Genomic DNA, 12714 nt, shown 5'->3' on the forward strand with positions numbered 1-12714 from the left:
AATATTACACGCCGCGTTTCAGCTGTGTTAAGCCCGGCGTATTCGGGTCCCTTGCAAATCCGGAAATAGATGCGGTGAGCAAGGGCCGCTTTAACGATCTCGTATTATTTCACATCAAATGTCGTTACGAAAACACGATCATTATAATGGCGGTTGTACGGCCGCGCTACGCGATACTCTACGGCAAATTATTCGGATTATATCGCGTGCGGCGCACCCATGTTGTTCCACCGCATATCGCGCGGAAGCAGCGAATCGACGGAAGTAACGCCCGGTGTTCATTGATATTTTTCTAATCGACGCGCTTTCGGCGAGCGAGCACCGACCTAATAATATTCCCCAGGCTCCGCGGTAATCGCGCGCGTCGTTAGCCGATAAATATGATCGATGGCGCGGTGAAATATCGCAAATGTTTGCCCGCGATCGGCGATACCGGGCGATACGCTGCCTGGAAATGGAAACGTTATCTGATTTATGTGTATGTTTACGCTGCGATTAACCCGGAAGCGCGGACAAAGAAATTTTCGGCTAGAGCTTTCTGGGTCACGGCGATACGCGCGGGCGAAATAAGCGGCGGTATGTCTGCGTTATCCCCGTATGAATGCGCCGGGCGTTTCCCTTTGTGTTGCCGCGCTATCGTAAAAATTCGGGCGATAATAAACGATTCTCGGCGCGTAGAGAGCGCGCGCGCGCGCACGCGCCCCGCGTACCGACTATTCGCGAGTCAATCTCGCAAATGGCCTAATGTCCCGTATATCTTTGGCGACAGGCGAGGTCTTAGAGTTTCTCTCGAGATTGCATTACGTTGGTACGAGAAGTATCTTGTATGCCCCGGTAACCACAGCAACAACCGCTTCCTGTCGTGTATACGAAATGCGAGGTGATCGCGCTGTGCAGGGCGAAAGGGGCTTCTGGGTCACGAGGGAGGAAATAATGTGTGGCTTATGCTGACGATTTGTCTCGCGCGGCGCGGGCCCTTATGAGCAAAAATACATGTTTTCCGGCCGCTTGATAAACGACGGTGCGTATTTGTCAACGGGCGATAAGCGCGGTTTATACGCGCGTCGCTCATCCGCTGCTAATAGACTGCAGGCACGGGGGGGGAGGGGAAAGGGGGAATTTAATGGTTCGATGATTTTCCTAGCGGCGCAAATATTGCCGGGTAAATAGGGGAAATTGTTAATAATCATTATCGCAATCTCGTTTATTAATCACATGCTATATTAAATATTTCCGAAGCTATTCTTGTTTGTGCTCACATGTGCAATGTACTGAGTCGCATTAATTGCATTAAAATGCGCTTTTATCAGTGAACTTCGATATTCAAGGGCCGGCCGTAATCGTTAACGCGGGGGGGGGGAAAGAGATCCACCGGGACGGCAATTTCTTTACGGTGCACGCCTTTACGGTGTACGCGCCTAGGAGAGAGAAAAAAAAATGAGAGAGAGACCGCGGGGCGGTTTTGTTTGAACTTGAAAGTACCGCGCCGCTACCCTTGTCCTTTTTTTTTTTTCAGAATTACATGCTTGGCTACGGAGATCACTTCGACCGAGAACACTGTATATCGCCGCTGTCGTCGTCAAAGGAGCGTCTTGACGCAGGAGATAAGTTGGCGATATATTTAACGGGAAACCATCACGGTGCGTTACACGTTTTACGGCGGGTAAACAGGGCGTTTCGCATAATCGCCCGCGGTATGCTCGCAGCGTGGCGCAGGCACTCTCTAATGTGGTTACGTAACATCGCGCGTCGGGTTTATTGCGTTAGGGCCACCGTATTTCTAAGTTACGAGCGCTAAATTCCGCCCGCGATGCGTTTCACGTGCCAGACTATTAGTCACAAAGGGCGCATTACTCGAACGACGGCCGCCGTTGTCTTGGGCAAACGGACACGACCCGGGGCTCCATTCATAAGTTCCGATGGGGAAGTCAGATTCGAATACGTTGCATGCGCACATCGATTGTCTGCGATGATTAATGGGACGTTTCTCAAGCGTACTCCACTGTAACTACAGTGCTCGACGGCCGCACGTAAATTGGGTTAATATGCGCTCGAAGATGAAGGATCGTGGAAAACCATCTGACAACAACGTCGCTGTCAAACAGCATTATCCTTGAGCTCCCTCGGATAATCGAGATCTATGGGCCGGCCGCTAATAAATTTTACGTACGCGACCGCGGAGCGTCTCCCGTGGACGCGAGTAAAGTTAGCGTACGACCGAAACTCGCCCCGGGAACGAAATCTCGCGCCTCCGTGTACGCCGCGGGTGAAAAGGGCACGTCGGGCGTCGCACACATCGACGAAATATTAATTCGATAACGCATACTACAATGTCGAGAATGGCTACACGTGAAATGCGAGTGTGATATTCAGAGAGGAAACCTTTCGAGCCTCTATAGGCGCCTGTACACTTTACATAACGCGGTATATTTATTCCCCCCCTTTTTTTCTTTACCTCTGCGTTTCTATTAAAATAATAGAATTCCGTGTACGTGAAATCCGCGAAGTCGCTCGAAAAGCCTGTTATACCGCTGGTTATGATCGCCGGCAACGAGTGTACCGAGCGACAGCTGTAACAACTTTCTGAAGAGACTTTAACAACCTCGCTTCTTCCGAAAGCGCATGGCTTTGCTTGTTTCAATTAGCATTCTGCGATGCAGCAGTTCCGCGTGTGCGTGCGCCACGCGTCCGTCGTCGTTGCAACATAGATTGATCGCAAATAAACTCAGCTCGCAGCTTACAAAGTTTCCAAAGACACCGGTGCGCCTCCGGTACCTGCACGTGCGTATTACATAAAATTAATTAACGTTAATAAGCATGTAATTTATGAGAAGTGCACGTGGATGCAGTATCGGGGAGTAATTAACGATATGAAGATTTCTAATTACAATCCGGTGCATACACTGCGTTATCAAACGAAATAAAAACGTCAACTGCAGGCGCCCGTGATCGTAAAATGCAACTTGTAAAGATATGCCGGGGATGATAGAAGTTAATTTAATCGCGGGACAGAAATGTGAGAGCCGCGCGATTGCATTGTACAACAATACAATGTACAATAACAGCGCATAATGCTATTATTGTTCGAAGTCGCGGGACCAAGTCTCATAGGACGAGCTTTTACGATACGGAAATTGAGGGGCGAGTTATAAGGCGGAATAATTTTTCGCTTCTCCCCGCGGCGCGGCCTTTCTATATACAATCGATGAAATATTCAGTCGCGCCTCCCGTTCCATTTTTCGAAGACTCGGCAGCCGCGGCTGGGTTCGGCAGCCTACGGGCGGGCCATTTATAATACAAGATTATCCTTACGGGACTATGAAGAGACGAAGGAAATTTTCGGAGCGAACCGACGCGTCTCTCGAATCCCGATGGAAAAAGCATATCGCTTTGTCGTCGCGTGTGAGGTTGAATCGATAAGGTTTGCCGCTCGCGTGCACAAGATAGAACCGTGTAACGTTCGGATCGGTATGGCATCGCGGGCATGATTTCCCGAGACCGGGCTCATCTAGTTCATTAATCTTTCGGAGTACGTATTACCTATCCGTAGGTTCCTTCGTTAACGCCAGGAAACCCCCACACATAGCCGCCTATTTGTGTAGTCTATCTGCCTTGCAACGGCGCCCTCGTTAAAATCGTATCGAATCGTGTGATTGAAATATCGATGAAGGTATTTCAGCACCTAATAGTTTCTAATCTCTGATAGCAACTATATCGGAATTCTGATATACGAGTTTATCAAGTTCAATCGAGCTATTTGGAATAAAAAAACGGGAGGATATCGCACCATTTTTGCCCGACGCAACGCAACGCGTCATTTGCGCGAACAGGCGCGATTTAGGCAATAATTCGTTTCCGTTCATTCCCACGACCATACTTGACGTTTGTACATTTAATATTTGCACGCTCGGATTAGCTTTGGCGGTACTTTTCAAAAATAATATCAGCGCTGGTTCCTTTACACAAATTATCCTCGTTGCTGCATTTCAAACTGAAATCAAAAATGCATGTGACAGGCAGAGTTAAAACGCAGGACAAAATTAAAATATTATCATACGATGCCAGATTGCGCGTCGCTATGCAGTTGCTAGGGAAAGTAGAACGCGTAACCAAGGATCCGGGACGAACACATTTAGTAAAGCTGGAATAATTTGAATGTGAAGAAGGACGACTGCCTCGCCCCGAGCTTTATTTGTAACGACAGCAACGTTCACGGCCCTCATATTTTAACTTCCATTGCAAGTGCGCATGAAAAATGACTGCAACCTTTTTTAACATTTCAGTATTTTATTATTTTACAATTTTTGCGTTCAATTTAACTGGTAACCTTGTTAATTCTCTTGTAATTTCGGAATTTTATTTTTTTCCCCTCCCGTGGGAGGAAATCCATTAATTCCTTTGACAGAAATAAAAGCGCAGGTTTACAAAAAAAGATACTTCACCAATTGCTTAATTAATGGGTCGAATTGCTAATGTCTTGGTTACCGGATATTTCATTTGAGACGCGGTAAATATCGATTGGGTTTTTCGCGCTAGTTTTTCTGTATTCATTCAATTAAAAACTCGGTCAAGCCTGTATTAACGGATTCTCGCGTTATCAGTTGCGCGGCAAAACCGAAGCGGACAATGGTACTTAAGATATAATTGCAAAAAATGCAAAAAAGTTACATAAAATCACATAAAAGTAACGTTTGGCGCTGGCATGGAATTATTCCAAATTAGCTTCCACTTGTTTGAGTAGAACGATTCAAAGTAAGCTAATAATCTGGACTGAAGAAACCTTAATAAAATTTCACATCCTCCTCTTATAACAGTTCTTTCAACCACATCAAAATAATTTTTCAATCTGATTTTATTATAAATTATGTAAAACATTATTTACCACATAAGAGACTACGTGTCTCTGAATTCCTTCCAATTCGCACATGATTTCTTTCGATTCTGAAAAATTTATGTAATCTTGCAACTAACGTTCTAATCGATTTCTCAAGTAAATAACGTGTCGACGTGATAAGTTTTCATAATTTGCTTGCCATAGATCTGTTATAATCGTTTCAACGTTTAAAGTCGAATCTAAACTAAGCGAGCGAGCGCGAGCAAACACGAATGGACAAATTGCCTGAATAATGAACGCAAACGATGCCTTACGGCGGCAAGTTGTTTGTTCTTAAAACTTGGTAACGTTTAGAGTAAACCGAAGTAACTAATAAATAATAGTTTACCGTGTTGTGAAAACAAATCAGTGCAGTGAGTGACGATTAAACATTTATTCAACAGTGGGGGCGCAAAATAGTACTCCCGGTTTCTACAGACATCAATTTCATTTTCTATTATTTAATTATAAAAGTCATGTTATCTTACCACAATCGTAATTTAGGGTCTCGTAAATGTCTTCCAGCAAATTATAGTTTTCCTCCTTTCCAACATTATTGAGAAGCGTTTCTCTGGAAAACAAAACGATACATATATTTTATTATTAAATCGTGTATATTTAAGAAGTATGTTATAGATACGTGATTAATTGCATATAAATATATACAATTTTTCATTTAGTTAACTTTAAATTATATTATAGGCACGCAATGTAATCTTTACATTGATTTCTAAACTGCAAATTTTACTATAGTAAATGATATTAATTTATGGGTAACAGATTTGGTTAATGTGCTTAATACGGATTTCTTTAATAATCCCATACAAAATATAATCTCTAAAAAGATATTGCGTCACATTTATATTTTGTACTGTCGAAACTATCACATTAAGGCGTAACTGTATTTATTAGTGCATCCAAAACGTTTACAAGTTTAATGAATTAAATGACTAACAACGAAAAAGTTAAGTCACAATATTAAAAATTGTTCTGCGACGTTTCATTCAAATTCCTTTACTTTCTTTTTCGACGGAATAATTTGTGTATGCGCAACACATATAGTAGAGAACATTTTTAATGAATATACTTACAAAGACGATGTTGTCGACGTTGGAAGAGGTACTTCGTGCTTATTTAATAGAGCTTCTAGCGCCATAACCAGCACTTCGTTCTACAAAAAAGAAATTAGGATTTCAAAAATAATTATGAAAGAGCAAAGTTAATCATTGTATTATAATAAATTATTTTTAATTCCGCAGTTATCTCGCGTCAATACATCCAATGGAAATTTAATAAAAATTAATGAAATGTCTGAAATGATTGATATATGTTTATAATGTAGATCGTTAACAAACGCAGTAACACTATATAAATTGTGGAAATAATTTACAGAATTTTGTTTAAAGAGGTGCGATAAAAGCTAATATTAAGCTCTCTTAATTGTTGTAAAGTCAATTATAAAAGTAGATATAGCATATTACATTTAAAAATATTTAACGCTCAGAGGATTGCTGCAAAAAGTTCATTCGTGCACATACATAATGCAGTGCTGTGTATTGTGGTAGCAATTTCGAACTTTTATCGAATAACGCTGTCGGTGGAGGTTGTACGTAGGTGTTTCTTTTTTAAACGCATTTGAAAGATTGATATTCTCATGCATGCAGGTCATGTATCAATGTGGCCAGACAAAATTATACAAAGCCCTATTTAACGACGTGCGTGTAATTCGGCAATCATCCGCGTAGCAATAATCCGATAGTTATTATGCGGTGCCTAGATTCTCATCGTAAATTACGACCTGCATTTTACAACGAGAATTATGGCGCCATTTGGAACGCTCGTATGGGCAATTCTTCTCAAGAGAATAGCGCTTGGGGCACTCATATGGGACATTACTTCAGCCACGTGACCTTCATTGCATAACGTTGTTAGAAGCGGAATTATTCTCTAACTTAGCTCCCGCACGGATTCACACCAAGTTACGATTAATATCATGTTAAATGGCAATTAATTGTGGCTAACTACACGTATCCTAACTATTGCGTCTGGGAACCTGCGCGAAATAGGGGAATCATAAGACCATGGGGCTTCTACAAGTCTGTTTCAATATTTAATAAAGTTACGTTGTATATTGAGCACCGAAAGCTTTGATACTTCGTAATGCGATATTTTATTATGTACCGAAAGCTTTGATACTCCATAATGCGATATTTTATTATGTAACATAACGAATAATGAATTACGAAAGGTAAGATTTGCATAAAATATTCTTTGAGCTGTGCGCTTTTCATTATTATAACTTTCGTTGAGTGCATTATATCTTTAGCTGTTGTTGGAACCAAACTTGTTTAGAAAATATATTAGTAGATTGGCAAACTGCTGAGAATTTTTGCGCTTTAAGGAAACTGGGGGAAATTCGCGTGTCTCTCTGTATAAATGATACTACGAAACTCGATGTGGGTAGAAGAGGGAAGGAAAGTCTCTTTGATTTGGATATTCCGTTTCAACGGAATTCATTCGATACATAACAATTTGTCAAAATGATATCCGACAAATAACATTATCCACTAACATTGACAGATGATATCCATTTGTATTGGCACATCGCGAGAAATGGCATCTAAAAGTAATCAATAACTTACACGAGTAAAATCAATTTCATTCGACAATTTTACTAGAGATGTTTACCGATACATTTATATAATTCGCAAGATAAAATTTGCAAAATATGCGCGACAGCGTGAAATTTTCAGGCCGAGCGAAGCGACATTATGATGCAAATTACTTATAATACAAGATTATCATAGCATCAAAAAGTTTTAATATAATCTATTAGAGCGTACAATTAGTTAAATCCTGAATGTTAGTTTAACGGAACATGAATTATGTACCAGCGTTCATTAATAATTGATTATAGTCTATGTCGGGAATTAGATCGGGGATGATCCTGCGGAAAATCAGGATAATAAGCTAATCTTCTTTGCGTATTAACATTTCTTGTTGTCCGTACGTCACGAGGAGAATCATAATAATGCGAATTAAATGTACTGGCTCACAAAGAACAGGAGATTAGGATAATTATGTTTTAGTTGCTACGTTAACATACAGCGAACTATGTATTGTGGCTCCGTCGATTCCAGGATCCGCATTGTTTCCAGCCGCGTTGAATTCACCACATCTTAATTTTCACCTCGTCTGATAATATAATACAAACGAACTGCTATAATGAAATTATGTACACAAAAAGAAGGAAAATGGGAAAAGCGGTTTAATTAGTACCTCGCGTATAAGTAGTTAAATTACTTTCTAACTTTCCAGAGACAGTTGCGTTCCTAATAGAAAATATAAAATTTTATGCCTTATTACCCCGTACGCTTAATGTATCAAATGGCAAAGCGAAAGAATGTGTAATGAATATTTTAATTCGGTTATGAATCTATTGACCTATTTGTGCGAAGTAACGTGAGGTGGCGCTTTCAAAAGTGTTTCTCCGCTTAAAATTATTTACGGAAACGCTGCAAAAACATTTCGCGAATGTATTTTTTGCGCGAGACAAAAGAGAGAGATTCGATAGAAATTTGGCAATGCAAAATGTTGTTCAACCAACGCCTAGATAGTCACATTCCGATTGGAGCCAAAATCGATAGAAGGTCGCTCTAGAATGGCAGAGGAAAGTCATTCAAACTACTTGTGGGAGGACAATCGCGAGAAATGACATGTTGGTCAGTTTTCCACGGTCGCGGCAAGTATTACGTCGATTTATTGTTAAAAATGATTGCAAAGCATTTTCTATCTGAGACACAGTCGTATCAATTTTAATATCGCAGCCGTCGAAACCGTTTGACATCTCGCGCGTCTATTTCCTCGTAGAAAAAAATTTCACTGATTATATTTTACACTTGGTTATTACATTATTGGAAACGGGAGTGAGGTTAAAAAATAAATAGCTTCAGTGATGATATCTCAAAATAATTATCTTGTAATCGCGCACAGTGCTCGGGCAAGAGAACCGCGATATTATTGCGGGATGTCGTCAGCTAATATTTTTATAGCACGGAGAGTCGGCCATCCATTATTCGTGAAATCAAAGTAAGTGCGCCGCGAGAGATACTTAAGTGACTTAATACGCGGAGATCTCTTTTTACTTTTGCATTTCAAGTAGTTCGCAGAGCGACGGCTGCTGCAACGAGATTCGCGCGCGGCGTCTCCGCCCCGCTATCGCTACAGCCAATATTTCTATTTTATCGGGCACTTTCGCACGATAGGAATATTCATAAAGCTTCGTCGCCTGAAAGAGAAAGGAAATAAATGATGGGTAGCAAATTACTGACGCGGCAACAGGAGCGATACATAAAAGTGTGTGTATCCGCCCGCGACACGGGACAATATAAAGCTCGCGCACGCATTAATGTGCAATTTATTTCTCATAAATGTTTGCCTAATGTTTCCGCCGCGGGAAAACGTTATAAATCGCAATATTCATCGTTTCGTGAAGGTATAAAATTACGTTTCATGCACTTCTTCACTTTTGACAAGGCGTATAAATTACGATGTCACACACATACGTTGCATCGCGACCGATACGCACGCGAGCCTCGCAATTCTCTCTCTCTCTCTTTCTCGAGCTCAAATTCGTTTTCGCGTCTAGAAATTGCGCGAATCCTATGCTTTAAGAGGATCCTTCAGCCATCTTTTTTTACCGACACAGTCAAATATAGTTTTCGCGCTTGTAATTCTTTTTATTAGCTTTTATGCACACAATAATACCAGGTTAAGTTGCGGATAGCAGAACGTTTTTATACTTAAAACACTCAGTTCAGAAGTCTAATAAAAAAGATATTGGTACTTTATGAAATTTTCAATTTGTAGTCTAACTAAATTTGAAATTGGCTTTATAAAATGGTAAAATTCTTCCGCACGATTAAAGTACGCATAAAGACAAAACCAGGGACAGTCAACTTTGTATAAAAAAAACGAAGAGAAATTAAAACTATCGCGTTATAACAACCTCATTTATAAAGTGATAGTTTTAATTTCTCTTCGTTTTTTTAAATATAAAGTTGACTGTCCCTGGTTTTGTCTTTATGCATACTTTAATCGTGTGGAAGAACTTTGCAATTTTATAAAGCCAATTTTAAATTTAGTTAGAACGACGAATTGAAAATTTCAAACATCTTTTTTATCAGACTTCTGAACTGAGAGTTTTAAGTATGAAAATGTTCTGCTATGCGGTCCGCGACTTATCCTGGTATTATTTTGTGCATAAAAGTTAATAAAAAGAATTACAAGCGCGAAAACTATGTCTGACTGCGTCGGTAAAAAAGATGATTGAGGGATCCTCTTAGGCCGGTTCTACATTAGTTGCAGCGTAGCGTCGCAAGGGTCGTAGACTGGTTCTAATTCAACGCCGATTGGCCGAATCTACGATTTGCGATGCTACGATACGATCAATGTAGAACAGGCCTTAAGCAACCTCTTGCAAATCACAGCGGCGCGCGGCGTCGAGCCGTGGGCATTCTGATCCAGGCACACACGGCTGCGCTTTCAATGCGTATCGACGCAATTCCGCAAGTAGGAGGGAAACTTGATTTCCGTCAATTTAACTAAGTAACGAAGTTTCTGTCGCGTCCATCCAATTCACCGAATGAAATGGAGCCCCGTGCCGAACCGGTCGCCCGTCACCATAAAGCCTGGTTCCTACCGACGCGTCATTCACGGTAACAATGATTAGTCACGAGCGCTCTCCCGGAATTCAGGATGCAAATGCAGCGCGCGTTTTTGCAATCTCCATCCGTGCCTGCGTATTTACGCGGCGGGATTGCGCGGATTAAAGTAGAGTATATACCAACCGGGTGGAACAATCCACCATATTGTGTCCCACTGTAATCTGCGAAACGTTAAACCATGTAATAGGCACGGACCGTCTGTTGAATAGCATAGTTTAATTACTTTTGGCGGCGCACTGGATGTTCGTGCTGCTGCAGATTGCTCGAGTAACCCAGTTGTACCTTTCCCGTTAGTCAAGCTCGTTTGCGTATTATTATACAGAAATAATTACGATCTTCATGTTTCATCTCAACGTTCGCCGGTCGTAACAACAATCCTAATTGTTTGAAGAAACGCTGACGCGGACATGTCTCGTTATATAAGTATAATATTCCTCTTTCTTTTCGGTTCTCAAAATAAAACAAATTGTAGCACGATACTTTGCTATATTTGTTATATCATTAAGCATTTCTCTTTGCGAAGGATAGTCTCTTGTTGCAAGTAACCTTAGCTTCTCATAAAGCACTCGAGTTTGTACTACAAAGCGCAAAGGGACGCTGTACTCGAGAAAATAGAATGACGAGAAAAAGGATTAATCTCGCGCACGTCCCTAACGTTCCTTTAATAAAGAGCCGACAGTCGGGTAAGAGCCGAGTGCCACGTGGTTTAAGTAAGATACACCGAATGTGTCTTGCCGTTTTGCGGAAATGACCGCGCAGTCTCGTGTAGCTTGCATTTTTAAGCTCAACCGACGCGTGATATTTTTAGCAGCCGTTCTCATCAAGAAAAGGAATTCTTCAACACACTGCTGAGCTACGGCGCATTTGAAAGGGACACCGCGGACAAAGCGAAGACACATTTGTGAAATAATGAGCGGAATTTTCTTCTCTCGATAATGTTCTGAAAAATTCGCTCGACTCTCGCGTCGAGAGGTTACATCTCTGGATACAGGGCGAACGAAATTACGACTCTTTATCGTATGTATAGTTGTTCACCAAGTGCCACGCCTTTACGTTCGCACGAGAGACGCGGTGCCAAACTTGCCGGGCATTATTTTGCTCGTTTATCTATCTCGTCCGACTTCTGGCCAACTTCGGTAGATGTTAGGAGATTACGGTATTTCTCTGTTGCTTCTTGGCGCGTGTTTTCCTCATGTCAAGCGGAATATCATATGCAACTCTCCAGAGTCATGAAACCGTAATATCCGAGTGCTTTCCTATGCGCGCGCGTCGAGTCGAAACCAGACACAATTTATATAGTGAACTTGCGAGTTTTAATGAAACACTTTCTAGCACAAGAATAATCGCAACGAGATGGACACAAAAGATAGCAGACATAAAGAAGCTGCAGCGCCGCGGTGATGAATAGCAATCTTTGAATGCAAGTGTTTTGTTTGCGAAAGGAGAAATCCTTTTCTTTCGAAATGTCTAACCACTTGCACGTGTTAAGGGGATGCTGGAGTGATTCTGCACTTTTGCCACCTTTTGCTCCTAGCACTGTCAATTCGTGAAAACATTTGTGTAATATACCAAGTTACGTGGCTTTTGTGCACGAACCGACAGTGTTCCACTATTCGGACTAAATCGGAGAACAGCGTGGTATCATTGAAATTAAGTTTGGAAGCCTAACAAAAAATCTATTCACTCGAACAAGTTATAAGTTAGGTAATCTTGTTAAGACTTCTTGTTAAGCTCCTAAACTTACTTCTAATGATACCATGCTGTTCTTTGACTTAATCTGAATATGCGGACACTGTCGGTCTGTACACAAAAGCCACATAACTTGTATATTACACAAATGTTTTCACCAATTGACAGTTCTAGGAGCGGAAGGTGCCAAAAGTGCATAATCACTCCAACATCCCGTTGAGGGGATCCTAAAGCCGCTCGCGAACTCGATCAGTGTCGATAAGATAGGAGACGGAATTAAAAACGTCAATTTTACACAGGCCTACAAGATTTTCCCCACCGAGATCTAAGGGTGTTTCTCTATGTAATTTTTTGCGCTGAATCCAAATCTGGCCGCAGAATTTGTCTAGCACGTCAGGATTTTGAGATATTCTAATTTAAAAGTGC

The 12714-nt window shown here is 41.3% G+C and overlaps 1 protein-coding gene across 2 annotated transcripts in view; it reads right to left on the reverse strand.

Moving 5' to 3' along the window:
* Window positions 1–12714, reverse strand: part of LOC105564904 (head-specific guanylate cyclase) — a 31586-nt gene that overhangs the window by 8933 nt on the left and 9939 nt on the right. Inside the window, exons 2-4 of one of the 2 annotated variants that reach the window (XM_012017672.1) lie at window positions 7980–8068; window positions 5965–6044; window positions 5362–5444 (exon numbers count right to left, since the gene is read on the reverse strand). In XM_012017672.1, coding sequence (XP_011873062.1) covers window positions 5362–5444; window positions 5965–6029 — 148 coding nt within the window. In that variant the 5' untranslated portion in view covers window positions 6030–6044; window positions 7980–8068. The remainder of the gene's footprint in view (window positions 1–5361; window positions 5445–5964; window positions 6045–7979; window positions 8069–12714) is intronic. The other variant, XM_012017671.1, reaches the window with a different exon arrangement.

This window comes from Vollenhovia emeryi, unplaced genomic scaffold, assembly GCF_000949405.1.
Source record: "Vollenhovia emeryi isolate VEMERY1.0 unplaced genomic scaffold, V.emery_V1.0 DF939158.1, whole genome shotgun sequence".
Classification (NCBI taxonomy): Eukaryota; Metazoa; Arthropoda; class Insecta; order Hymenoptera; family Formicidae; genus Vollenhovia; species Vollenhovia emeryi.